Consider the following 26,781-nt stretch of genomic DNA (forward strand, 5'->3'; position numbering starts at 1 on the left):
TGCAGCTTCACCGAGCAGGAGCCTGGCCGGGCTCCTGCCAAGATCCAAGGGCACAGCAAAGAATACGGAGCGAGGAGGCAGCGATCGCACCCACGGCTGCGGGACCGACCGCGTGTGCCGAGCGCCGCGGGGCCAAGAGCGAGGGGACAGAGCGCTGAGAGCGCCCGAGGGAAGGGACCCGGGCTCGGGCACGGCACCGGGGGCACGGACAGGCAGCATCACCCCGGGGCACGGCACCGGGGCACGGATAGGCAGCATCACCCCGGGGCAGGGACAGGCAGCATCACCCCGGGGCAGGGACAGGCAGCATCACCCCGGGGCACGGACAGGCAGCACCAGGAGCGCGGACAGGCGGCGCCGCTCCTGGGCACAGTTCCGCGGGCACGGACAGACGGCACGGCACTGGGGCAGGGCTCCGGGGCACGGATAGGCAGCAGTGCACCTGAGCACGACTCCGGGAGCACGGACAAGCGGCACCGCGCCTGGGCACGGCACCGGAGCATCGGGAGCACGGACCAGCGAGACCCGCACCTGCCCAAGCGGGCGGGCGGCGGGGCAGGGACCGGGGGCGGACCCGGCCGGGGCTGAGCCGCGCTGCTCCCCCCGGGGCTCGGCAGGAAAGTTTGGCGGCTCGGCAGCGGCAGCGGGGGTCGCAGCGGGGCCGCTCCGTGCCCACGTCTCCTGTGACGCGCGGCAGCGCCCGCCCGCCCCGGGCCGGGGGGAGCGGCGGAGCGCGGAGAGGCGGAGCGGGGCCGCCCGTTCCCTGCCCGTCCCTGCCCGCCCCCGGCCCCGCACCTGTCCGGGCGCGCAGCGGGCACCGCGCGGGGCCGGGCCGCGCCGCGCCGGGCGGGGATGCGCAGCCCGCGGCGCCAGGATGCGGGAGGGGAGCGCGGGCGGCCGCGGCGCGGAGAACCGGACGGGCGCCGAGCCCCCGCTGCACCTGTTCCCCGTGCCCGTGCTCACCGGCATCACCGTCGCCTGCGTCCTGCTCTTCGTCATCGGGATCATCGGCAACCTCATGACCATGCTGGTGGTGTCGCGGTTCCGGGACATGAGGACCACCACCAACTTCTACCTGTCCAGCATGGCCTTCTCCGACCTGCTCATCTTCCTCTGCATGCCCCTGGACCTCTTCCGCCTCTGGCAGTACCGGCCCTGGAACTTCGGGAACCTCCTGTGCAAGCTCTTCCAGTTCATCAGCGAGAGCTGCACCTACTCCACCATCCTCAACATCACGGCGCTCAGCGTGGAGCGGTACGTCGCCATCTGCTTCCCCCTGCGAGCTAAAGTCATCATCACCAAGGGGAAGGTCAAGCTGGTCATCCTCTTCCTCTGGGCCATCTCCTTCATCAGCGCTGGCCCCATCTTCATCCTGGTGGGGGTCGAGCACGAGAACGGCACGAACCCGCTGAGCACCAACGAGTGCCGAGCCACAGAGTACGCCATCCGCTCGGGGCTGCTCACCATCATGGTCTGGACCTCCAGCATCTTCTTCTTCCTGCCCGTGTTCTGCCTGACCGTGCTCTACAGCCTCATCGGGAGGAAGCTCTGGAGGAGGAAGAGGAAGAACATCGGTCCAAACACTGCCATCAGGGATAAGAACAACAAGCAAACTGTGAAAATGTTAGGTACGAGTCCTCTTGCTCTGTTTTTCCAAAAGGATGTGTGTGCTTCTGTGTGTGTGTGAGAGAGAGAGAAAAAGACAGGGAGCTCTCTGATAGTTTGCTGTAGTTCCTTCCAAAGGAAAGAAAATGTTTCATACAAAAGGCTAAACCTCAGGGTAGCTGTAGGATAGCTCTCCTCCTCCCTTAGATTTATTTCTAACTGGTTTGAGCTGGGGACTCCCAAACAGTTAAACAAACATTAGTAAGAATCTCTGACAAGGACAAATACTACAGTTATAATTAGCTTGTGCCCTCGAGATTTTTGAGCATTTTTGCTCTTTGGTTGTGGATACCAATGTTATTTACAGAGAACAGTTTATTTCATTTTTAAACAAAACTAAACCCTTCTCAAGCCATGAAGTTGAGCTGCAGACTACAGCCAGGGAGGCAGGGCATGATGTGCACTAAGATTCATAGGAAAAGAGTATCAAGGGTTTAGCAAACTGGGGTTATTTCCTACCATGGCTGTGTAAGCTTATGAAAATGTATCTGTATTTTCATATTAGCAAAAACCCAGGATAAGCTGAACCAGGAGCACCGAGTCTCCGTTGAGGTCTGTGATGCTGTAAAATCTCACAGACTGTAAGAAAACAGGATCAGGACAACAGACACTGTCACTCCTAACTTTGTGTATCGACACTGCTGAATGCTTTAAACACTTGTGGTTGGCACATGGAAACACAAGTTTTAACATACAAAGTCAGTGCATGTAGTGGCAGTTTGAAACACAAACCCAAAAAGTTGTCCTGCAGTTTAGTGTCTGAAAACTGCAGGATCCTGCTGCTGCTGCTGCTGCTGCGTACTTTTACCCAAGCCAAAAGTCCTCTGCAGTGCAAGTCATCCCGTGGATTTTGGGGGGGACAAGATGCTCTGCAGGAAGAAGCTTTCACAGGCTCCTTTCAGCAAGGTTGAAGTGGTGGGCTAATGAGGCAGACAAGAGGTGGCAGTGAGCCCTAAGTACCTTAATTATCAGATAGGAGCCTATCTATTCTTTTTGTTCATGTCCTAATTTATTACTATGCAACAGCAGGAGGAATAATAAAACCAGTAGCATTCTTTATGCCCTTTCAGCTATGTTTTATGATCAATAGAATTACTTCAGTCTGGTAAGCGTGACCTTGAAAGTAATTAATTGCTCACACTTCTAGAGGTTCAGGATTATGAACTTCCACTGACTATGAGTAAATTACCTATATTACTACTGCTTATATTTCCATATACTTAACTGTAAAGAATTTTGAAATAAAAAAATGCTTATTTCTGCTCAGAAGTGTTGCCACAAGCATTGCAATATTTCAGGCACTCTTTTTTTTTTTTTCCTTTTACAAGGTCTGAGAACAGCCAGGCAGTGGCAAGACTCTCCTCTGACAGAGAGCCAATATTCCTTAAATGATAACAGTCTGATGCCTGACAGAAAGATGGGAAGAAGTTGGTGAGGGCTCAGTGGCAGCAGATGCTCAATGCAGTCAACACTCACTGGTGTTAATGTTCTGCTTAAAATTTAGAAGGGGCTTACTGAGGCTTTATCAAGTCACGGAACATCAAGTAAATGGGATTAGCATCAGAAGTTCTTTTAACTGTAAAGACAGGTTATGCTTCTGGGACTGAAATTAAACACCTAAATGTATAGCCTGACTTGCAAAGGAGCTATCACATCCCATTCCTATTGAAATCCACGGGATTCTGCATGCATGAAGATCAAAATGTCAAAAGCCTGACTAGGGATATTGCACGCCTACCTGTGCTTAAAATTCTAGTCATAATAGGCTGTGCTTTAAACTCTGCTCATTCATAACGACCATCATGGTAATATTCATTACATGGATTCAAATCCCCATGTGAGCCAGGGAATCAAATTAATTTTGTAGTGGAGATAGTGAGGGAAAACTGGAAGTGGTTGGCTCAAGAAGATGCAGAGCTGGAAAACCTCTTCTGAACCTCAAGCTCTGGTGCTTTCCACTCCACCACAAGTCCTGCATAAGCATCTTTTAAAATTGGGAATGCTAGTGCAGAATTTCTGGGGAAAGATACCTATAACCATTCCTCTCAGTAATTTGAATTTTATTATCTTCTAAGACATGATATGAGGATAGCTCACACAAGCAGGTTGCTAACACAGCCTCCCCACCAGGACCAGGTTGGACTGGAATTTGAACAACCTGGTCTCGTGTAAGGTGTCTCTGCTTAAAGCAGGGGGCTTGGAAAAAATTTTCTTTAAGTTCCTTTCCAACACAAACAATTCTGTTATTCCATGAACAGGTTAACTGTAAAAATTGCTTAAGAATGTCAGAAACCCTTGCTCGAGTTTTCTGGTCTTTCTCTCTGTAATATATTAATAGATACACTCAGAGCAATATGAAAAATAATAAAGGTCAAAGGCACACAGGAAATGAAAAGAAACTGTTTCCCTTTCTCTCAGATGAAAATTCCAATGGGCCAGTGTTCAGAGATACACACATTCCCATTATTCTACAGACATGATATTTACATGCAAATGCAACCACTCTAGTAATACAGTAATACAGATATACTGTATAACTGTAATTATGTAGTTATATACTATACATTTAGTTTTACTCTTCTTGGGAGTAACTAATGTTCCAAAAAATGGACAAACTGGAGGGATGAACCACTCTCCTCTTCTTATCTTGGCATATGTGCTCTACAAGTTCCCATTCTCTGTGTTTTGTTCTGGGGCCTTTGCCTTTAACAATTTTTCTTTTTGTCTTAAATAATTTTGCTTCCCATTGATTACATTCTTCATTACAAACCACAGCGTTGAGTCTATCATGTATAATTTGCTTTTGTTAAACACTGCAGATGCTAGATGGTCATATTTTGTCACCATTTGGATTCTTTAACAGTCTGTTGATGCAAACATAGGTTTTATAGGTCAGAAGTTTGCTACATCAGATTAGTTGGGCAATATTCAGGCAGCCTGTTTAGATATGATCCAAGTGTATTAAGTATCAGCAATTCATACTCTCAGAGAATGTACTGAGACACAAGTGAAAGCTTAGGGGAGGCATTTTCACACTTTGTGATTAATTGGTTAAAGGAACAGAGCTGCAGAACAGAATGTTAATCACCTGTATGTTGATACTCACACTTAACACACTTTCTTCTGCTGTTTTTGTTTTAGTCGTGGTGGTATTTGCGTTCATACTCTGCTGGTTGCCTTTTCACGTAGGACGCTACTTATTTTCCAAATCCTTCGAAGCCGGCTCCCTGGAGATAGCAGTGATCAGCCAGTACTGCAACCTGGTGTCCTTTGTCCTCTTCTACCTTAGTGCAGCCATCAACCCCATCCTGTACAACATCATGTCGAGGAAGTACCGCGCGGCCGCCTGCCGCCTGCTGGGGCTGCGCGCCCTGCCCCAGCACAGCCTCTCCAGCAGCAAGCAGGGCAGCTCCCGCGGCTGGACAGAGCCCGCTGGCACCACATGACACCAGTGCCACCCGGTGCCACCCGCCGAGTCCCCAGCAAGCCAGAGCGGGAGGGCAAGAGGGCAAGGAATGGGAATCCCAAGGCTGAAAGCGCCACTTGGGTCCTTACCCGGATGGGCTGAGAGGCGCCGTGCGGGCAAAGATCTGAGGGAAAAAACCTGAAGTTTGGGACTCTGAGAGGAGAGAGGCGGTCACAGAATTTGGCAACGCTCCAGGTGTTATTTTTGTGCTGCTTTCGCCCGTTTGATTTTTTAATGCTGACTTTAGCCCAGACCCGTCCTGAGCAGGCAAACGTGGCCCACTTGACTCGAGAGTTTGTACGACTTCAGCAGCGCCAATTCCAGCTGAATTTTTCCAGAGTTAGCTTTAGTTTTGCTAAGAATTTTGCTAGCATCTAATCTGACCCTAGAGAGAGGATACTGAATTGCCTTTTTGGAGTAGTAAACAGGAAATTTGATACACTTTTCATAATATCAATTTTTAAGTAAGCTCATGTTTTTCTTGGAATGAGGAAAATTATTTCTTAAAAAAAAAAAAAGAGATATAAAATGGATAATTTTTAAACATGCTAAAAATGAATAACCTCCATGTCACATCCAAGTAGAAAGGAAACAAAAAAAAAGCTTTCACAGAAGTGGCTTAGAACCTGACTGTACTGAAATATTTTTTTTAAATATATATCAGTGGGACAAGGACAGTGCTGACTTCAGGCCTGCAGTGATGCTATAAAAATGTGGAATGCAATCACCAATCACCCACCAAAGTCTCTTTTTTTTTTTTTACTAGCTAAATCATCTGTACTTGTTCTGTTCAGTTTGACTGTGAATGACTTGATGTGTTTGAACTTGGAAGCTTTTAATTGTTTCAGTGTTTGTAACGAGATTGTGGCTACCTGTCCCTAACTGTGCCCCACTGCACCCCAAAGCTTGCTGAGGACAGGTATCCTGCCTGTAAACCCCCCATGTTTCTGTTTAAAGGCTGTCCCAGTGCCACATCCTCCTGTAAAGCCTGGTGTGCATTTGTGCTCGTTTGCTGCAGTGTTGAATTGAGAACATTTTACACTTTTTAACCACCGTGACCTGAGAAAATAATAGAAAAATCTGCATTAAAGGACACAGGCAGACACATTCTCATACTTGATTCATAAACCCCTTAAATTTGATTTTCATACCTCAAGTGTGCCATTTCAAGGCAAACCAGGAATCGTTCCATCTTCTGTGCTAATGAACGTGGCTTATATTGTCTCACCAACAGATGGGTTTTGTGCCCCACAGAGCTGACAGAGCTTTGGAGCATGCACGTGTGATAGCAGCTTTCTTTGGTTCTAGTGCTCATCCCCAGCTGGCCCACAGCCCCCTGTCCCTGATGGATTTTAATTGTCCCTGGTGAATTTTGTGTCAGCAGAACTCTCCTGCCTCCAACCCGCCGCTCACACCGATGGGCCCCTTCCCCTGTTACACCTTCAGCTGCTCAGGTTGAACTCACAAGAGAAATTGGCCTCCTCTGTATATGCATTGTCTTTTCTCTCACCTCGCTGGGGCCAGGGGCTGGTTGCTGCTCCTTGGTGGCACCTGAGCCTGTCCCCTCCCCACTCCAGGAGTGCAAACACCCACACTGAGGCACTGCAGCATCACCTCCTGCTCCACCTCTGCCCACAGGCACCTGGCTGTCCACGCTGCTCTCTCACCCACTGGCTGGCAAAGCAGGTCTGCTGGCAGAATTCATGCAACTCAGGGAAACAAGACATTTGGGAACCAAGGAAAGAGGGTGCAGATGTGAGCTCAGTAACAAAATGTCTGTACAAACAAACCACACACACACCCGGCGTCACATCGGTGTTTCAGATCTCAGCTGTGTCTGTGCTGTTAAATGTGAACAGAAAAAGAAAATAAAGTGATCAGACCCTTTATAACCCTGTGGCTCTGTCTTGGGGAGGACCCAGTGTGATTCACACTACTGGATTTAATTTTTTTTTTCATATTTATATTTTAGTTTTGTTCCCCAAATCTGTGTGACTAACTTGATTAGGTTATTTTGTTTAATCAGAGTAACTACAACATTAAAGCCCTGTGTAGACACATTTATGCATACAAACTACAAACATACTAATAATTTCATTTAGCCTAAGCATTTCATCAGGAGAAAATGTAAATTTTAGCTCTACCAACACTGTAAAATTTCCACAATTTTGTGTACAGAATGAAATTTAAAACATTTGATCTGGGGTCATAAAAGTCAGAAAGGCACTGGCTGCTCCTTGGAAGGGAGGACAAGATTTCTTTCTTCTTCCTTCCTTCCTTCTAACTGAGGAGTTGGACTAATTTCTCCCAGTCTTTGGACAAATCTAGCAAAATACACAAATTCTTGTTAAAGAAATTAGCCAGTTTCGTAGGACTCTTGCACAAGCAGGAAAACACTTCATATCCAGCAGGGAGCACAAACATTTAACACACTGTAGCTGTCACTACACCAGCCATTAGTGTTGCTATCCTCAGTACCAAAGCTTTTCTATATGGCTTCTCTAAAGCCAGAGGGGTCACACCAGCACATGCTGAGGAACTGCTGCTTCAAACTGGTACACAATGAACTGCTTTTATATGGAAATCATGGAAAAAAACCCACCTCAAAACCTGGATAACCCTCACTTGGGCATCATAAAATCAACTTTTGTCTGATGCCTCCAAAAAAATACACATGTCCCCACCTGCACTGATGGATGAATCCAGCATTGCTTGTCTTGAGTGTTATTCAGAGAATCACAGAACACAAAAGGGACCTTAAAGACTCTCTAGTTCCAACCCTCTGCTACGGGCAGGATGCCACCCACTACATCAGATTGCTCAGGGCTCCATCCAACCTGACCCTGCCCAAGTTGTAAGAAATAATTGCACTGGGGGAAAAAAAAAGCGTGAGCAGGATTTGCAGGGTGTCTTTTACCTAAGAGCAGCGAGGTCAGCCCAAGGTAGGCATCATCAGCCTGTCCCAGCTACCAACAAGGGGCAAGGCTCCTCCTGCCTTATCTCTGGCAGGATGAACAGGGGCAGGGTGGATGCTGCAGGTGCACAGGGCAGTGACAAAACAACCTGTGCTGGCACAGAGATGCTGGACTGGCCTGGCAAACATTTCCCAGCACACACAAAGCCCTTCTCCTCTGCCTCCCAGGGCACTTCTGCAGCACCTCGTGTTCCTGGCAGCTTCTCCTCAAAGCCTTCCCTACAGGAAAGGGCAAAGCTGTGCCTCCCATCCAGTTTTGGGTCTGGACATGGGTTTTGAGATCCATTTTTCACAGGGGGAAGACGAGAGCGCCTTGCAGGCACTGGGTTGTTCATTGGTGTGGGAGACAGGGCAGCTCTGCAGGAAAGAGTTTTTTCAGGCTTGGACCTTTCCATTTCTGGAAACTCTTTCCTGAGAGAACAAACCTTGCCAGTTCTGACTGAAAAAAAAAAAAAAAAAGCATAGAGACTGTAAGAGTCAAAATTTTCCTGTATTCTTACTAACTTGAATGTGAGCAGCCCACAGAGAAAATAACTGAAAGTTCATTCATTAAACAGTCCCAGTTTTAAAAGCTTTTCCACCTCTACATTAGCTCCACAAATAAACAAGAACAATTTGGCTGCATTTTCTTTCTTGGCAATGAGTTAAATTGGTGATGAAATAGGTCAAAAGGACTCTACCATTCATTTTACAAAAGTACCTTTGATGGAGGCATGCACAAGCAGAAAATCATGTCCCATTGTATTTCTTGCCAAAAATAAAATATACTGGAAAACCAGCACTTTCTGTCAAAATATGAGTTGATAGCTATTCAGCAGTTGTGTAAGTTTGTATCAAATGACATTTGCATAAGCCCATTAAAATCAGCAGACACCTAAACACCCAAGGCAACCCCGTCTCTGTCATGGATCTGCTGGTTTTAGGGAGCTGCTGCTCTGGGCCCAGTGGATGTTTCTGGATGGGCTTCCATAGAGCTTGCTTGTATCTTTTGCAAAAATCCCATGGCCTTGAAGAGGTAAATTACATCTTGAGAAGCAAATTCAAATTTGGAACAAAAAAATCAAACTCATCTCCAGAGGTGGCCCTGTTGTAACGTCCTGAACCACCAAAACAACACAAGCGCACACCGCTGCTCCCAAGGTGAAGGAAAAAGGGAAGTTTATTATCTGACTCTAACATTTATAGTTTTCTAAAAGTGGCAGTGGATTGGAGGGTGAAAGTGCCACCTTTCCAATGACACTGAACAAACTAACAGTCTACTAGATTTTTCTTCTTCTATAAAAGAATGCAAAACAATGAGTTATTTACAGAAAGTGCGTGAGAAAGTTTGTTTCAAGAATATAAATATCAAAAAAATTTTAAAAAATCTTTAAAAAAATCAAACCAACAGCCCTCCTCACCCCCAGCTGAAAGCACCATAACTACATTTTACCCCCACAAATCCCAATAAAAGGCACCAGCCCTATCTCACAAAAATGAAATCAAAGCCCTTGGCATTTTAACCCCTTGCTCAAACCCTACTGTCCCAGAGGGATGGGGTGTGGATTCACTTGCACCCTCTGGATGTCATTCCTGGGTTTGGGCTGGGTCTGGCAGCTCCCAGCATCAGTTTTCTGTTTTCAATGCCCAGCTGCCAATCCCAGCTCTCATTTCTGTGTACAAATACACCCTTCTGAGAGCCACAGGGTGCTCCTCCTGTTGTACTTGCAGATAAACCACTTTGTGTTTCTCCAAATAAAGGCATTTTATGGCTTCCCACACCTGCTCTGATTCTTTCACTGGGAGCAAAATAATGGTTTTGTGATGTGAGTCCATAAGGCAAAATTGCTCTCAGGAGTAAAGTACCCCACTCTCCCCTTCAGAGGCTGCTCTGAGGGCTCAGGAGATGTTCTCCCAGCACTTGCCCCCATTTTTGATGCTACTGGATCAAAAGATCCTTTGCTTTTTTCTGATGTTCTGATTGATTTTCACATGATTGCAGCACTGTCTGTGAGAAAGAAAAGGCATGGCTATTTCCAAACCCCTATCCACACTGTTCTTCCCTGCACAGCCTCCTTTCACTAATGACCTGGGGCTGCAAATCATGGCAATTAAGGTGGGCAGGCAGGGAAGCTGACACCACGAGCCTGCTCTGCAGTGAGCTCTGAGGAGCAGGGATTTAAACAGCTTGAACACAGCAGTCTGAGAGAAGACAGCAACAATGCATACTACAGATTCTCCCAAAATGAAGCCAAGATTCACGGTCACATCCTGCCCAGTCAACAGCACTTTGGTATTTTTATCAAGCAGTGACAATGAGATTGATTTTTCTAAAATCTGCTGTGCCACGCTGGTGGCACCAGTGTGGGGCTGTGAAAGGTGCAATCACCCGAGTTAGCTTTGATTGAATGTGGAGTTTTGAACCCACTGAACGATTGTTAGTTTGTGAGGAGGGAGGCAGGGAAGTGGGCAGGCAGCACAAGGGTTTCTGTGTGCCCTGGCTGGGACCCTGACCAGTGCTGGTGTGGGGCTCATCCTTCAGATGCCTGGGGATCTCTGGTCCAATGCTGGGATGTGGGATCATGGGATGGTTTGGAAGAGACCTTCAGGACCATCCAGTCCCAACACCCTGACATGGGCAGGGACATCTTCCACTATCCCAGGTTGCTCAGAACCAACCCAACCTGGCCACGAGCACTTCTAGGGATGGGTCAGCCACAACTTCTCTGGGCAGCCCGTGCCAGGGCCACACCACCCTCACAGGGAAACCACCTCAGACCAGCTGTGCTGTCTAACCCCAATAGAGGTTTGTGTTTACCTGCTTCCTCAGCCTTTGCTGTGGGCTTGTGCCTGATTTCCCACACTGCAGGGGAACCTGGACTCAGCCAGGCAGCCAGAGCAGTGCCAGTGCCACAGGCTGTGCCAGAGCTGTACCCAACACCCCTTCCTGTGAGGCTGCCTGAGGTGAGCCAGGGGAACCATGAACCATCACTGCCCAGACAAGGCTCATTCAGAGCATAACCAGAGCTTTGTACAGCTGGGGTGCTTTTGGTTTCAGAACACTGAAGTCCATCACCTGACACTTCAAGCAAGACACAGGACAGAGACATAGAGAGAACCTGAATCCAGAGCTCCATCCAACCATACAAACTGCACACAGCAGCATCCCAGGGGATATCTGGCCCTGCTGAGTGCCAAGACCTGATTTTCTCAGCAGACCCTGGTGAGCTGCAGCCAGTGCATCCTGCCCAGTGCAGCCAGGGAACACCAACATCACCAGTGCTGCACAGCCCCTGGGCCCAGGACACCACCACCAGCTCACAAGCTTTTTATGGAAAGGAAGAGCATTTGGGTTAGAAATTTAAAAAGACAATATTTGCACTGGATTAGGGTGAATTTCTCAACTCTATTCACAAATTAATCCTCACACGACTTCTGCATCCCTACTGTTTGCTCCATTTTATTTGTAGAGAGTAATAGCTTTCATATGACAGAAAGTGAGAGAGATGAGCTAATAAAATTACTAAGAAATGACATCCACTGAGCACACTGACCCAAGCAGTTATTTATTAACCATGTCAGGAGGCCTAAAAATAGCTCTGATTGCATGCAAGACCATCTATGCCACCAATTAGTGCAGTAAATGTAACTACTCAAACCAATAACAGCACATTCACTTAGATAACAGCAGATCCCAGGCTAATCCACTGTGTGTGAAGCTTCTTTTTATTTCACTGAGCCAAGAAACTGGGCATTGTAAGAGCAATGGTCAAGAGCAAAAATAGATGTAATTGTTCAAAATGTAGTACCAATAAAATAGCCCTTTCAGGGGATCTCAGCTGGCTTTTCTGCTCAGCCACAAAAACAGTGAAACAAAATGTCCATATTCATCTCTACTTACTTGTGATTCTCACTCTGAGAAAAATAAAAATAACATCTGCATCTTTACTCCAGCCCAGGTTAAGGACAGAGAATAGAATTCTACACTGCTTCAATAAACGACAATACATCACGAACTCTGCAGTAATTCTAGAAAAGGATTTGCAGAGGAAATATAATTTATACTTCATATTACCACACAGATTTCTTCTTGTCTCTGACACCTTTGGCTGCAAGACTAAGAGAACCATCCTGAAGGTCTAACAGAACCATCCTGTTGATGTAGATGTCACTAATGCTGGAGAAGAATCACTCCATGTCCACAGGCCATAAATTCATAGAATGGAATCACAGAATGGTTTGGGTTGGAAGGGGCTTTAATGCTCATCTGCTTCCAGCCCAAGTATTTAATTTTCAGGGGTATTTTAAATACCTCAGCTATGCTTCAGGATGGGAGGGACAGGCAGGAGAGTCTTGGTCCTTTGGTACAGCACTGGCACTATGACCCACCCCCTTCAGCTTTTTTTTTTTTAATAGCTGGATTTGAGCATCTCCTAAAGTTCAAAGACACAGGTGAGCCTGTGGAGAAGCTCCAGAGGAGGTGAACAACAGGGACTGGTGTCACTCCAGGTCCTGTTTGCTCCCAGCTCCTGCGGGGAGCGCGTGGCTCAGCTCGGGCCACACGTGGCTGTGACCCCTGGCTCCTCAGAGAAACCCCCCTTCCAACGGGGCTCAGCTCTCCTGCACCACACCAAACGTGCTCTGAGCCGCCAGGAGAGGCTCAAGTGAGGAGCAAAACAAATTCCAGGCGTTGGTTTTTGAGCAGCTCCGTGATTACTGAGAGGAGAGAATCGCCGCTGCCATAGAAACGGCAGCGCCAGCCCGGGGACCGCATGGTGCCCGGGCACACCTGGCACTGCTCACACTGTGACACGTGCCACAGCCCACTGCTGTGCCCCCCACCACTGAAACACCCTAAATACCCCAAATGCCAGCCTCTGCTCTCTTCCAGAACTTTTCAAAGTTGATACTTCTCTTGCCAGCAGGCAAGGAGCTGCTGGTAAATAGAGCATCAGCCAAGGCCGGGTATAACTCGCTCTGTGCTTCCTCACAAAACAAAATCCGTGGTAAATTCAGGGCTACTTACCCAGCTCTGCACAGCCTGGGTGTGGGAAAGGCACCCAGCACCTCTGCAAAAACCTGTGGGTGATAACAGCACAAGGTAACATTCAGAACTCCAACAGCAAATGTTTAAATCCTGCTTCTCTCCCATGGGCTCTCACCGCCCTCCAGCATCTCTGCAGACACCCCTGGCAATCAAACAGGGACCACTGAAAATAAAAGATCTCCTCAGATGTCAAAGTGCTGATTACTATTTTATAGACATATTTAAAAGATTTTGTTAAAGAGCTTGTCTTGGCAAGCACTGCTTAAATAAAAAAAGCTGAGCAACCAAGTGAAAAAAGTATTCCCCTAGGAAAACCCCACTCTTGTTCTAAACTGCAGTAATTAAAAAAGCAAACAAGTCAATTGTTGTATTTATGCAGTGACTTGAAAAAAAGCATTAACAAATTAACATTAATGTGTTTGACAAGAAACATGTATACATATTAGATTATTTCATCATGATAAGGAATTGAATTCATTGCACATAATAATAAGTTAAAAGCTCTAGTATTTCAAGAGTTTAATTACTCAGAGAGAATAAACCTAGGTATGTATATAAATATAAATCCTTAATTTTTCATGCAAGCTATATAAAAGAAGTCATTAGAACACCTGACTTTCAGATTATAAACTTACTCTTCAAAAACCACAAAAATCACTCCAATTAGAGCAGAAACATCCTGAGGTAAATTCAGGGCTCCCACCCTTGCTCCAGGATGCACAACAGCACTGACCTGCCAGAAGGGGCTACATTGACCCCAAAGGGCTGTGTTCAATTAAAATAAAGAATTAAAACAGAAAGAATTAAAACATTTATTGGGCATAAATATATTACATATACACTACAGATACAGTTAAGTCTTACATACATAGTGTAGTATTTGCAAAATCTATACATTAAAATTGATATGGCAGTTTTAATATAATGCATATGAAATAGTCTAAAATTTACAATACAAGAAAACTTCTGATTATTTTTTTTTTAAAGTTGAAAAGCTTGGAATGTATGTTCCCATAGTGAGGTAAAAACATTTTATTTTTCTTTTTCAATTTAAAGAACTGTGCAAGGATAAGGTTCATACACATTCAATTAGGGCACTTCTCAATCATGACACTGAATACTGAGCTACTGGAGCCAACAAACAGGATTAGAAAACACTTCAAGTTCATAAAGAAAAAGGCAGAACAATATAAAAACATCTCTCTCCTTCCTTAAGGGTATTAAATACTTAGTGTTCCATTCTACCTTTGTTGGTGGTGGTGATTTCTGTTGGAGCAGAGTGCCCTGGGCGTGGATCCAACACCTGCCACTGCTGGACCAGGGGCACGAGGGGGTTTGGGAAGGGCCAAGGCATCAGCAGTGCTGGGCCAGGGACAACATCCCTCAGAACAGAAGGGTGTGACACCAGTGACCTTTGTCACTGACACACAGGTGACATCAGATCACTAAGGCAGGATATTTAGGCTGAAAATGCCAAATTCACTGGGCCTGTCCCAGCTGCTCCAGCAGCATCTCCCAAAAGCTCAGGCTTGGACTGGGGCTCTGGCTGGTGAGGGACCCAAGAGATCAGCAGAGACAGAGATGTACTGGAAAGTGTGACTGACTGCTCTCCCCTGCACTCTGCTCACTGCTTGTAGTAGCACTCGTATTTCAAACTTTCAAAATGGCTCACCTAGAGCACATTGGGGTTTTTTTCCTTTCTTTATTAAAGCAGTTTTTGTTTTTTTTTTTTCTTAAAAAAAGGTGTCAAGCTCGGATTTCATAGCAGCACTGCTCAAACAATATACCAAAAATAAAAAAAGGCAATCTATTCAAATTTCTGGGTTTTTCCAAACTAGCGGTCTTTTCATCTTTTTAAAAAATACACTCTTCTCCCCTCCAATGAAAACAGCTGTATACTTTTTGCTCACAAAATACAGATGCAAGGTCACAGAGTTTCATATCACAAATAAATTTAAATAAGATGTAAATAAATTTGACAAGCCATGACTTTGGCAAAAAACAAAAAAATATATATATTTAGCTCAATGCCATTAGTTTGCAAGGCTAAATCAAACTAATTATAGTCAATAACAAAATACAGAACATTTCTAATATTTGCTACATCTAGAGAGGCACACAGAATAATTCATTGATCTTAGCACTTTCTTTCCAGAGATGATTTTGTTTTTGGATACATGTAAACGTTTGAATCACTGATAATGGGGTTTTTTTGGCATTTAATGTACTAGATGCTCCCATCTTCAAAAACACAAGAAAATGCAAGAAGATTAATAATACTAGGAATGCTGCCAGGTAAAAAGTTGACCTAAAGTACAACAGTATAAAACAGACAAAATGTAACATGCTATGGGGAGGGTGGAGAGGGGGATTAGATTAGTACATAAGTACACTTTTTATTTTTTATTTTTTTACAATAAATAAAAAGATTGCACTGTAATTGGTATTTAAAGTACTGTATGCAGTATATAGTATAAATAAACCTAAAAACAAAAATAATGTTGTTTTTTTCCCCATTACTTTGGTTAAGGGAATATTATGCTAGTACAGGACACTGAATCTTAAACGATGGAGACAGAGCACAAAAAAAGATAGGACAAAAGCAAAATCAAGTAGCAAAAATATACAAAAACAAGAGGCAGGGAAATACACTGTGTCTGTTGCACCCTTTTGGAATCTATTTGCACCTCCAGCTCATTTATGTCCCTGAGGTACTTGCACAATGTTGTCTTAATATAAATAACCCCATGACTCAAGAGTTAAAAATCTAGTGTCTCGATGGATTAAAATGTGTCTGGGAAGGGGCAGGCAGGAGGGGGACACTGCCACCAGAGCAGGGACCATTCCTCTGCAGGACTCTCATCTCAGTTTTGCCAGGTACCAAGTTATTTCAATCAGCCCCGTGGTAAGAACAGCATAGACACCCTTCTAAGGCATTTAAAACAAACAGATGTGATTTCTGATACCTCCAAAAAGTTCCATAAAATAGATACCCCTCCAAAAAATAACAGTAATATTTATAATAATAAAAAAAAGATCAACTGACAGTAAAGTTTGCTTCCATTGAGTGTAAATCTCACCTAATTCAGTAGAGGCAGTAAGCTGTCACCAGCTCGAATCATATAAATCAGGCTGAACGTAATAGAATAATATCTAGTATTAGATTAGGAATAGTTATATACAGTGACAAACAGACAAGTTAAAGCAGCTTTTAAATAGCTGAACATGGGAATAACTAACTATTGCACAATGCCCTCTTACTTAAAATTACTGCTAGGAATCAAAATGGTAAAAAAAGATCTATAATGCTTCATAATTTATACGTAGTTTGGTTATTTGATTTCTTATACAGGCAGTTTATAGTGTTTGTAACTGTAAAAAAAACAGGCAACTAAAAAGGTTTTTCAACTGCAGAATGTTGTTCCAATTTAAATGCACTAAACAGTTAAAATAAAAACTTAGGTTTTACCTTGAAAAACTGGGGCAAACGTAGTGAATAATTCGTAGGCAACATTGCTAATACTGTTCAAGGAAAAATTGGTACTTGACTAACACTGTATTCTAGTCTTACCACTATACATACTTGTGACTAATGTTTAGAAGGAAAAAGAAGAGACAAAAAAAGTGACTCATTATTAAAATTTCCTAAATAGTAAGATAAAATAAGAGACTGCATGAACTTCAGTGAAAAAAGCCAAACCAACATTGAAAAGGCAAATTGTTGACAATTTTGAAATTGCGAAGGAAAAACAAAAAGAAATCTTGCTTTTGGTATCTGGTTTGCTTGTTTCTCCAGTTTGACCACTTCCTAGTTCTGAATTTCAAAAAGGTGCATCAAAACACTGATTTATCTTTAACTGTATAAAACAAGAGCAGTATATAAAACGCACGGTAGAACGAAGGATTTCAAAACAAAACAAAACAAAAAAGGAGGAAAAAAAAAAAAAAGGAGGAATATCTGAATAAATGTGTGGATTATAATGCGTAGCATTAGTTAAATCTGTACTTTAAACTCCGGTTGGATTGCCTACTTCATAAAGAAGTACTGTAATATACAGGCGAAGATGATGGAGAGGCTGGCGAAGCCGAGCACGATGAGGGCGGCGAACTGCTCGTCCGTGGGCACGGCGGCCTTGGCCTTGGCCTCGGCGCCCGGCGCGCCCGGCAGCTCCAGGGCGCCGCGCTGCAGCGCGAACGCCGCCGAGGGGCTGAAGGGGCCGCTCAGCTCCTGCCAGGGCTCCAGGCAGCGGCGGCAGGCGCACACGCGGAAACGATAGTCTGTGTTCACCTGAAGGCCTGAGATGTGGAATGTGGTTTCTTCTCCCTTGTACACCTTAAAAACAAAGCAGGCAGCGCCGTCAGACACAAACTCAAACAGCGCGGTGACGCGAGGAGCTCGCCATGGAAGGCCCCAGTATGACGCCTCAGTCTGAGGCCTTGTGTTTTCAGCTTTTAGGGTTTTCAGATCTTGTACTAGTGATTGTGATTCCTACATTAGTGAATAACTCTGAACTCCAGATAGAGTGGTAGTAAGCTCTCCCCACAGTTTGGTCAGACAAAACAATCCTTCCAGGCCTTAGAACCAAGGCTGTCATTGCAGCCTCAGGCCCCGAAAAATTAATATATAATATAATATAATATCATATCATATATAGTATCATATATAATATAATATCATATCATATATAGTATCATATATAATATAATATTAAAACAAATATAATATATAACATAATATAATCAATATAATATAAATATAGTATAAACCAATATATATAATATAAACTAATATGAACTAATATAAGAACAAAATATAAAAATACATTTAATAATATCAATAAAAACAATATATAATAAAATATAACATAAACTAATATAATCTAATATAAATATCATAAAATATAACGTAACAACACAAACAATTATAATAGAAACTAAAATAAACCAATATAATATAATAATAAAAATATAAAATAATATAATAGTAAAATATAAATATGAATTTAATAATATAAACAAAAGACCAAATATATATAATAGAATATAAACAAAAATTAATTTTGGGAGAGTAAACTGGGGGAATGTGACTTCATTACCTGAAGGTGTAATTGGACAGTTAGCCTCTGATATGCAAATAAACCAAACTTACATTTGTCTGAGAAACTCATGACCATTGTCCATCTTGGGTGTGGCCTTCGTGGGGCTTTTGCACTGCCCAAGGTGTATCTGCTGAAGGCCTTTAATAAATACCTATTTAATTCTCTAACTCTGTCCAGCCTCTGTTCTAGGTATCCTCTTCAGGCATCAAGTCTCTAAGGAATCACTTCTCAAGGGAAGGAACTCATTGGGTCAACACAGAATTCAGAAAAACAGAGGCAGGTGGAGGAATTCTCAACAAGTCTCAACACAGTGCACACAGGACAGACAACAAACACATCACTCAGCGCAGCAGTGATAGCACACACTAATCTTCTGTGGGTGTGATAAAAGCTACAAACATATTTCTGCACTCTGAAAGTGTGACTGGATGCCTAAAACATGTCTGGGACATAATCACCCTGTCTGGCCCCAAAAGGAAGAAAACTTGCAAACGAGGTTATTGGAAGTCATTCAATGTGTAGTTGTAAAATCGCTTACAAATGTAATTTTAATGTATTTTCCCCTCACATTTCTCTCAAGAAACAGCAATCTTTCCAGAAATTGCACTTTCAGAACTGTGAAAATAATAAAATATCATCAAGGTGTAAAAAATTTCCTTTTGATTGCATTATATTTGGTTGTTTACTAATCCAAACCCATCACCTATTTATGTTAATCAAATGTAGGTACTACATGACTCAGAGAACAAGTCACAGTATCAGAAAGGAGAGAAAAAACTGAGTATCTGAGACAATTTTGTGACTTAAATGGAAAAAAACCCACAGGAAATATTCACAAACTCTGAAAACAAATAATTTATATAATGGAGGGTTGTTGAGACTGGTATTTTATGAAATGAAAAAAAGTGTCTCAGAGTGCCTGTGTCTGCTGGGAAAACATCCTGAACTTCAGATGTTTCTTCCTCTGCTCATTTAGCATTTCCCTTCTCTTGGCTGTGGGAGCATCTCTGCCCTCCCAGAGGCAAGAACTCATCTTAGAAAAGGGGAGCAAGTGGGAAACTAGTCCCAAGCCCATAGAGGATTTCCTGTGTGTTACTCTGGAGTAAGAAATGAGGAGGAAAGAGAAGAAACCTGCTCAGCTAAAGACCACTTAAAGAGCTCCCAAGCTTCCCAGCTTTCCTGCCCTGCTGGCCCCTGAGACTCATCCCTTGGTTAAACAGTCAGTTGCTGATTTTTCGAGAAGGTCTGTGACACAAAGATTAAGGTGCTTCTTTTATTTGTCTTCTCCTTTTCTTTTCAGCTTTCACAGCTTTTCCAAATGCAGTTTGAATGATGGCAAGTCTGGGTTTCCAGACTAAGCACAAGTCCTCTAACTGCCTCATGCTTCTTGGACCTGAGGTACAGATCAAGAAACAACATTTAAATAAACGTTGCCTTACTCAAATATTGCTCAGCATTTACAGGAAGCTCCCTCGAGGTCAAGTGACAGGACTACAATAAATTCATCCCATAAACCCCTGTGACTGGCCACCACAGCCATGCACAGCTGCCTTTCCTCTTGTCTTTGTTTGTCTTCCCAATGCCACTGAGGAGTGAGTCACTGGGTTACAGTAATTGCAGGGAAAACAAAACTGAAAGTGCTGTAGCAGCTCACAGAAGTGATGTGAGGGTTGAAATGCCTGTTTGCACAGCAGCCCCCATCCCAAGAACACCTCTGCTCTCCCATGGCAATTCCATTTCTAACACCCACCCGGTGTGGGCAACTCTGTTGTCCCACAAGACTGCCAGGATTCTTCCACCTAACTCCCATTTCTTTAGATTCTGAGTCAGGGCAACTCCAAGCCCTCACAAAATAACTGTCAGCAAGATTTGCTTTCTGGTGCTGCTGTAATTAATAATTTCAAAACATATAGCCAGGAAAGCTCTACCTGCCTTTGCCACAAACAAACCTCTGCAACCAATATGACCACTTTGGAACCAAAATAAAAAACCCAAATAATGACATTTAATTAAAAAAACTACAATCTAAACTTCATCAATTACATTTAAGAGATACTAGCAATTCCATGCATACAACCTGTCTTTGCACTGAAAAAAATCCTGTCCAGTTAAAAAAAACCTGGGTTTTTTACTTCTTTTGTTCTATCAGGGTGGTGAATACCAGTGTAACTGGAGGCCAGGCTTGGCTAAATCAAAAACCTGTATCTTCATTACAGTCTAACAAGTACAGATGGCCAAGTTCACTCAAGCCAGCTATTCAACAGCACTTCTCAGAAAAAAGCCAGACAGCCAAGTGAGAGAAGAGTGTATCTGTAAGGGAAGTTTGAAAAATTGCTGAAAGTAGATAGAGTACATGCATTAATATTCACCAATGATAAAGACAAAACATTTCCTGTAGTAGCACTAAGACAGTTATGGAAATTGTCCTGCTTTCAGTGGTCTGGTGAGTATTTACCTCAGTGGACCTACCTATCAGTAACAGGCAAAAAATTGTTAAATTGTCACCCACTCCTGAGAGCAGCCTCTGTACCCTCTGCAGCAGCACCTCAGAGCTGTGGCAGGATGCTCCCAGCACAAACACATCTGGTTGTGAACACTGCTACACTCTGTGAGTGGACTTCACATATACAATAGAAAAAACCCTTGACAACTATGAATAAGGTCTTTAAATCTGCCAAACAAATGTGAAATCAAATATAACTCTATGAAGCAGCAATATTATTTTATATGTAGCACATTATGCTTTGGTGGCCAACAAGCCAAAGTGAAGTGCCTATCCAATTTATCACTTTCAGTTCCTAAAAACAGCTTTTTGGTTTGGACACTTCAGAATACAATAAAAATGTGATGAGCTTTTTGCCTGGCTCTCTCAATGGAAATATCATCACAAGTAATAAACTGCTGTTGAAGACTCTTATGGTATTTGATCCTACTGATGGAGCTAGAGAGACAGAGAATTCCTGCAGGCGAGGATTTCTCAATTTCACTGATCTCATTAAATAATTCCAACCCCATCTCCCTCCTTTCCAAACAGTAACACTGACACCCATAGTTGCCCTATAAGAAAAACACTGGAAAGTGCAAGCTAACCCCACCTGGCTGCTGCACCCTGATGCAATGGCCAATGTCTTTAACAGTTAATAAAAGCCTATTCTGTATACTGATAAAAAGATAGAATCAGAGAATGGTTTGGGTTATAAATCTAAATGCCAACAGGTCCTGTGCAATTCTGTCATATTCTGACACACAACCAGCACAAGTGCCTTTGACTTATTGAAAATAGAGAAGGAAAACAACTATTTGGCTGACTAAGCTTTACAGAAATTATCAGTTCACTAAAGCGTTTCAGATATTCTGTGTGCGTCTACACAATCTAATCCAAATAAAAACCCAATAATTAAAGTGAGAGCTTGGTGAGGCTAACTGGGCTCTCCCAGGCACCCACCTCTCAGTGCAGACCTGAGAACTGCTAGGGGATTTTCACAACCCCATGTATCCTACCAATACTGTTTCTTCTTTTGGAAAGCATTTGGAGACAGTTTTTTTCCCAGAAGAGACGTGGCAGAAGCTGATGAAACACTGCTGCCTCCAAAGTCTTGGAAATTTCAAAGGTGGAACATTTTGCTTCAGCAGCAAACAATTTAAGGATAAAGAAGCTTTAAAAAGTTCAGTTCTCACTTCCCATTGTCAGCTCTTAAGAGGATTTGGTTCCTGGGTGTTTCCATCCTCAGAGCTGCTCAACTGGGAAACCAAACCTTAGGCTGCTGGGCATTCCAGCTGTTATCCCAAACTGCAGCTCCTGCTCCAGCCCACTCCCCTAAATCCACATTAAAGCTGTGCAAACACAGAGACAATTTAATACACTTTGGAGATAAATTCTGACTGAGTGAGCTATGCTGGACAGAAGTGCAAGAAATAGAAAAACAAATCCAGGCCACTGATTCCTGGAATCTCCTGTGGCTTACATCCTGATTCATAAACAAGGAAGATTTGATTTCCTAAAAAGAACTGTCCCATGGCATTGCTTTTTAAAAATTATCTGTAAAGATAAAGCACACAAATACACAAAAAGGAACACACTGTGTGAGAAACAAGGAAGGGAGTAGTTAGCATTTTTTCAAATACACTCTCCAGGGAGCTAAGATGTTCTCTGTTTAGCTCCAGCAAATCCAGTTCTTCAGGCAATTCTCAGCAGAGAAATATTTACAAAATATTCTCCCAGAGGAGGGCAGGGATGGCTATACTCCCAATCTGGAAAAAAGAGGTTTTGAGTACTTTCATATCACCTCTGCCAGATCAAATGGTGGAAAATCAGCAGCTTTTGGGCTGTGGAGGGCTGCAAACACTGGGGTGCAGGGCAGGGAGACAGCTCAGGTGTGACAGTCTAGAGAGAAAGGGCAGATTTACCCAAAAACATATTGGTGGCTGACGTTGCATTCCATGAATAGCCTGAAAATCTAGAGTGTATTTCATTGGTGCCACCCTTCAAAACAATTTGCAAAATGTTTCTAGTATGATTTACCCCTTTAGATACATATGCCAAATATATTTGCCACTTGCAGGGAACAAAATATATTTAAAAATAAATTTAGGACTTGCACTTCAAAGGTAACTAACATATCACTAACATTAATGAACTTATTGGTGCCAGTACTTTGCAGTTAAATAATAACAGGTGATCACAGGCACGTCAAAGCAGAGGTGAAATGTATTAGCCAGAAAGTCACTGAAAGGTGTTTCTGTATTTTATCTTCTGTGCACATTACAGGAGCCCTGAGCATGCAGCCACTGCAGCTCATGGACACCCAGTGCTGAGACACCACCCACAGTCCTGATGGAGGAAAAACATCTTGATGGGAAAAGGTGAAACAGTGGAAGTCTCCCTCTGTCCCATGGCTGGTTATCAGCCAGCAAAGTCCCAGTCTCACCTGGAGCATCCCAGCCAGGAACCTCCTCCAGGGAGTTACTGGTGACAACTCACACAAAAACCCCTCCTCAGGCTGTGCCTCATGAAAAACTAAGACCTTCAAAATAAGAAGACCCTGAACGTATTTTTTATTTCCCTCACTGCTGGTTTTTTTCACACCACGAGCTCTGGACTGTGCAGATGAAGCCATCACTTATGTGCCAGGAACATGAAGCTGTGCCCAGTTCTCCCCAAGGACTCCAGAACATTTTAAACCCTGGGGCTACGTTCACTGAAGCTGTACCTGGAGGTGACACACCAAAGCCTCTCTGTACATCAGGGAACAGCAAAAGGGTTCCACTTTTGCACTTGCCACTGGCATTATGAGGCCACCACTACACAGTACACAGGGGTTTCATTACCAGCACCAGAAATGTTTCCTGACAAAAATAATCATTATGTTTCTAAATCTTTATCGCCCCCCATGAGTTGTCCTGCGTGTTCTGTGTTGTTTTTGATAATTCATTAGTTCACAGCAGCACTCAGAAACAGCCTGAAGAGGAACAAAGACACAGTTGCAAAGAAAGCACTAACTTATACATATTTTTAAGGGTTTAATTAGCACAGCATAAGAGTCTAATTAGCATAGTATATCTCATTTCCCTAATTTGGATTTATTTGAAACCTGCATGACAACGAAAGGAAGCACAGGAAAAAGGGAGCACACAGATGAAGTGCACTGCAAATCACACAGCCAGAGGTGTGATAGATGAAATAAAAGATCTAACTGTGAATGAGCTGTTCTGTTTCAGGTGCTCTGGGGATGTATCCACTTGTGATGTCTAATCCAGACAGACAAAGGAAAGAAGGATCAGCTGTACTTCACTGCCTTTATTTCCACAGTGACAGAAAGGATACACAGCAGTTACACGTGCATCAAAACCTCAGACAGGAGTGAGACAGATGAACAAACCACTTAATGTGTCCTGATGGACAGTCTTGGAACTGGCTTAGAAAGAGTCATCTTCTGACTTCATCTCATCTCCAGATAATGGTTAAGAGCAGCCAGTTCAGAAGCAAGCATGGGTGTACAGAATTGTAACTTTTTAAAGGTTAGTACAGTTAAAAATAGTGATTAACCACAGAAAGAACACAAATCACTCCAATAAAATAATGATGTTCTATATACTCCCTTAGGGGAGAAAACAGCCCATTACAGCTCTTAATTTTGACTCAGCCTTTACCAAAGTGCACCTGACACATCACCATAGGGTGTAATTCAATACAGTACAAAGAAGCAGCACAGTGGATTTTCAAAACCATTTCCATTATGCCATCAATTTAACAATATTAAACCCAGACCATTTCCCTACCTGCTTGTATTCAGATTCTCTTCCAACCAGTACCTGCAGAACATAACCAACAGGATCTCCCTTCATGGGTGGGACCATTTCCCAGGTAACTTCACAGGAGTTTCCTCCCAGCTGTGTCACTCGAGGGGCTACAATAAAAGGAAATGTGTTAATGTTTAATATAAAGACTGCATCAAAATCTTATTTTACGAGCACTGTAATATATACCAGAACATTTTAAAAAGGCTAGAGCACCTCTTATCAGTCAGCTCTGTGAGCTGCTACAAAGGAGGAGTGGATTTGGAGAAAACTTTCAAAACTTAATTGCAGTGCTGTGCACTGATCTTTTCAAAGCAGAAGCCAATGAACAAATTACACAGGCATTCATAAAAGCAGCAATTCTGTGAAGTTCTGAGCAAACACCTGTGCCAGTGGAGATGCCTGTGCATCCCTCCCATGCTACATGCCACTGAAAGAGAGGAATAATATCAAATATTTCATTCAGGAAAAACAGAAGAAAGAATGTGAGAAGAGAAGCTAAAGAATCTTCTATATTACAGATGAAGTCCAGCCTGGGAAGCAAAAGGACAAGCATAACATTCAAGACCTGGACTTGAATATAAATCTGAGCCTGACACCCACTTGATCAGAGCTGCTATTTCTAGCCAGACTTAAGACTAGTGCTCTCACTAGAACTCCAGAGAAATTCAATTTGTCGGCTGTTACAAGGCTGCTGTCCCTGGCAGAGGCTCTCTCAGCAGCTGAGAGCCAAGGGATGCTGTGCCTTGACCCAGGGCAAGCTCACAGCTCAGTCTAGCAGAGCACAGACAGGGGCAGCACAGTTTTACGTACAGCAAAGCATCTGCCACTGGAAGAAGGCACAAAGAAAACTGCAGCAGCATCCAGGGTTCACCAACCTCTTGATCAGGCAGAGCCAGCAAGCACAATACCAAAAAAAAGAAAATAATAAAACTGGGAGAAACAAGTGCTGAGCACTTGTATCAGGTGGGTAACATGTGCACGTGCAAGGACATGAGCTTGTTAAAGGCAATCCAGATCCCCAGCCCCACAAAAACAGACAACAGGAGGGTCTACCAAAGAAACAAATGCTGCTGCATACATTACACAAATTTTAGACTGATCTGTTACTTCCCAAGAGGAACACTTGAATCATGAAGGCCCAAATGTAATCAATATCCATTTACTTCTCTCTGCACATCTGCTAGTGTTGAGAGACTGATAATAAACGCCTTTATCTTAGCTGACAACAATCTCAATTATTTTTCCTTCTCCTTTCATCTCTCACTTCAATACATGAAGATTTTTGTCTGACACTTACAAAACACTGCCATTAACAGCAAAGCTATTCTAGGGTTGGCATCACTAAGAGAGTAATTAGGAGACCTTATAGGAGAACACACACTTTCTTCTGCTAGATAAAAAGCCAAATTAAGTTTATCACATAAATTCCTTTGTATTTCTCTGAGCACAGAAGGGAACCAACACTGTCATATGGCATCAGACCAGTCCTCCCCATGGCATCACCTCCCCTCAGCAGTGCTCACCAGCACAGCTTTGTCATGCCCTTTTCTCTGTCACAGCCAGGGCTCTGTCAGGTACCCGAGGTCCCAGCCCACACACGACCTGGTATTTGCACCATTGATTCTCAGCTTGAAACTCAGCCCAGGGGATGAGTCACAATTAACAGGAACTCAACAGGCAGACTGGGAGTTCAAAACAAACACCTAGGTGAAGTGAACTGAATAAAATGGATTTATAGCCAACAAAATGCAAGTGTGACTACAGTGGCATCCTGGGTCATGCCACACGAGCTCCCTTCCCTTGGCTGGGCAGCACATCTCACACCTGTGTGAAGGTGTGCATCAGGATAAACCACCCCTGCCTAAGTATCCTCACCCTCAATCACACGGGTGTTTTTTGCTGGAGAGTGTTTTCTCCCTGGGGGTGACTGACTTAGCAGGGAAAGGCACCCCCAGCAGTGTTCTCCCCTCTCTAAATATTTGCCTACAAAAGGTGTCAAAATCACCAAAGCTGGATTTTAAATACAGAGAAACAAACAAAACCTCCCTGACAAACTGACAGCTGTCGTTTCTCTCAGAAAATCACAGGGCTTGACAGGGAAGCCTTCAGCACCCAGGAGAAAAGGTGCATTTGATTCCAGTTCAGCTGATCTGACAACCCATAGAGCAAACCCACTGCCCTTGTAACAGGCCAAAGAAGGACTAATTAGGCCTAGAACAAAAGGCCTAATTACATGAAGTTTTATAATGAA

The 26,781-nt window shown here is 43.6% G+C and overlaps 2 protein-coding genes across 3 annotated transcripts in view; one reads left to right on the top strand and one right to left on the bottom strand.

The window, feature by feature from the left end:
- Positions 1–874: 874 nt before the first annotated feature.
- GHSR (growth hormone secretagogue receptor) lies at positions 875–7,008 on the top strand. Of its 2 annotated transcripts, none has more exons than XM_036388380.2 (2): positions 875–1,628; positions 4,807–7,008. In XM_036388380.2, the coding sequence occupies exons 1-2, from the start codon at positions 875–877 to the stop codon at positions 5,109–5,111; spliced, it is 1,059 nt and encodes a 352-aa protein (XP_036244273.1). In that variant the 3' UTR covers positions 5,112–7,008. The 2 variants fall into 2 exon arrangements, with proteins under 2 accessions (XP_036244273.1, XP_036244274.1); XM_036388381.2 differs by having other exon boundaries at positions 4,855–7,008.
- Positions 7,009–13,919: 6,911 nt separating this feature from the next.
- The window catches only part of FNDC3B (fibronectin type III domain containing 3B), a 186,132-nt gene continuing 173,270 nt past the window's right edge, over positions 13,920–26,781 (bottom strand). The window contains exons 25-26 of the mRNA XM_036389083.1: positions 24,510–24,637; positions 13,920–17,464 (exon numbers count right to left, since the gene is read on the bottom strand). Coding sequence (XP_036244976.1) covers positions 17,159–17,464; positions 24,510–24,637 — 434 coding nt within the window. The 3' untranslated portion in view covers positions 13,920–17,158. The remainder of the gene's footprint in view (positions 17,465–24,509; positions 24,638–26,781) is intronic.

This window comes from Molothrus ater, chromosome 10, assembly GCF_012460135.2.
Source record: "Molothrus ater isolate BHLD 08-10-18 breed brown headed cowbird chromosome 10, BPBGC_Mater_1.1, whole genome shotgun sequence".
NCBI classification, from domain to species: Eukaryota; Metazoa; Chordata; class Aves; order Passeriformes; family Icteridae; genus Molothrus; species Molothrus ater.

Coding starts and splice junctions, on each gene's coding strand:
- GHSR (XM_036388380.2), top strand. CDS start 875: ATGCGGGAGGGGAGCGCGGGCGGCCGCGGCGCGGAGAACCGGACGGGC. Junction 1,629..4,806: donor GCAAACTGTGAAAATGTTAG/GTACGAGTCCTC, acceptor TTTTTGTTTTAG/TCGTGGTGGTATTTGCGTTC.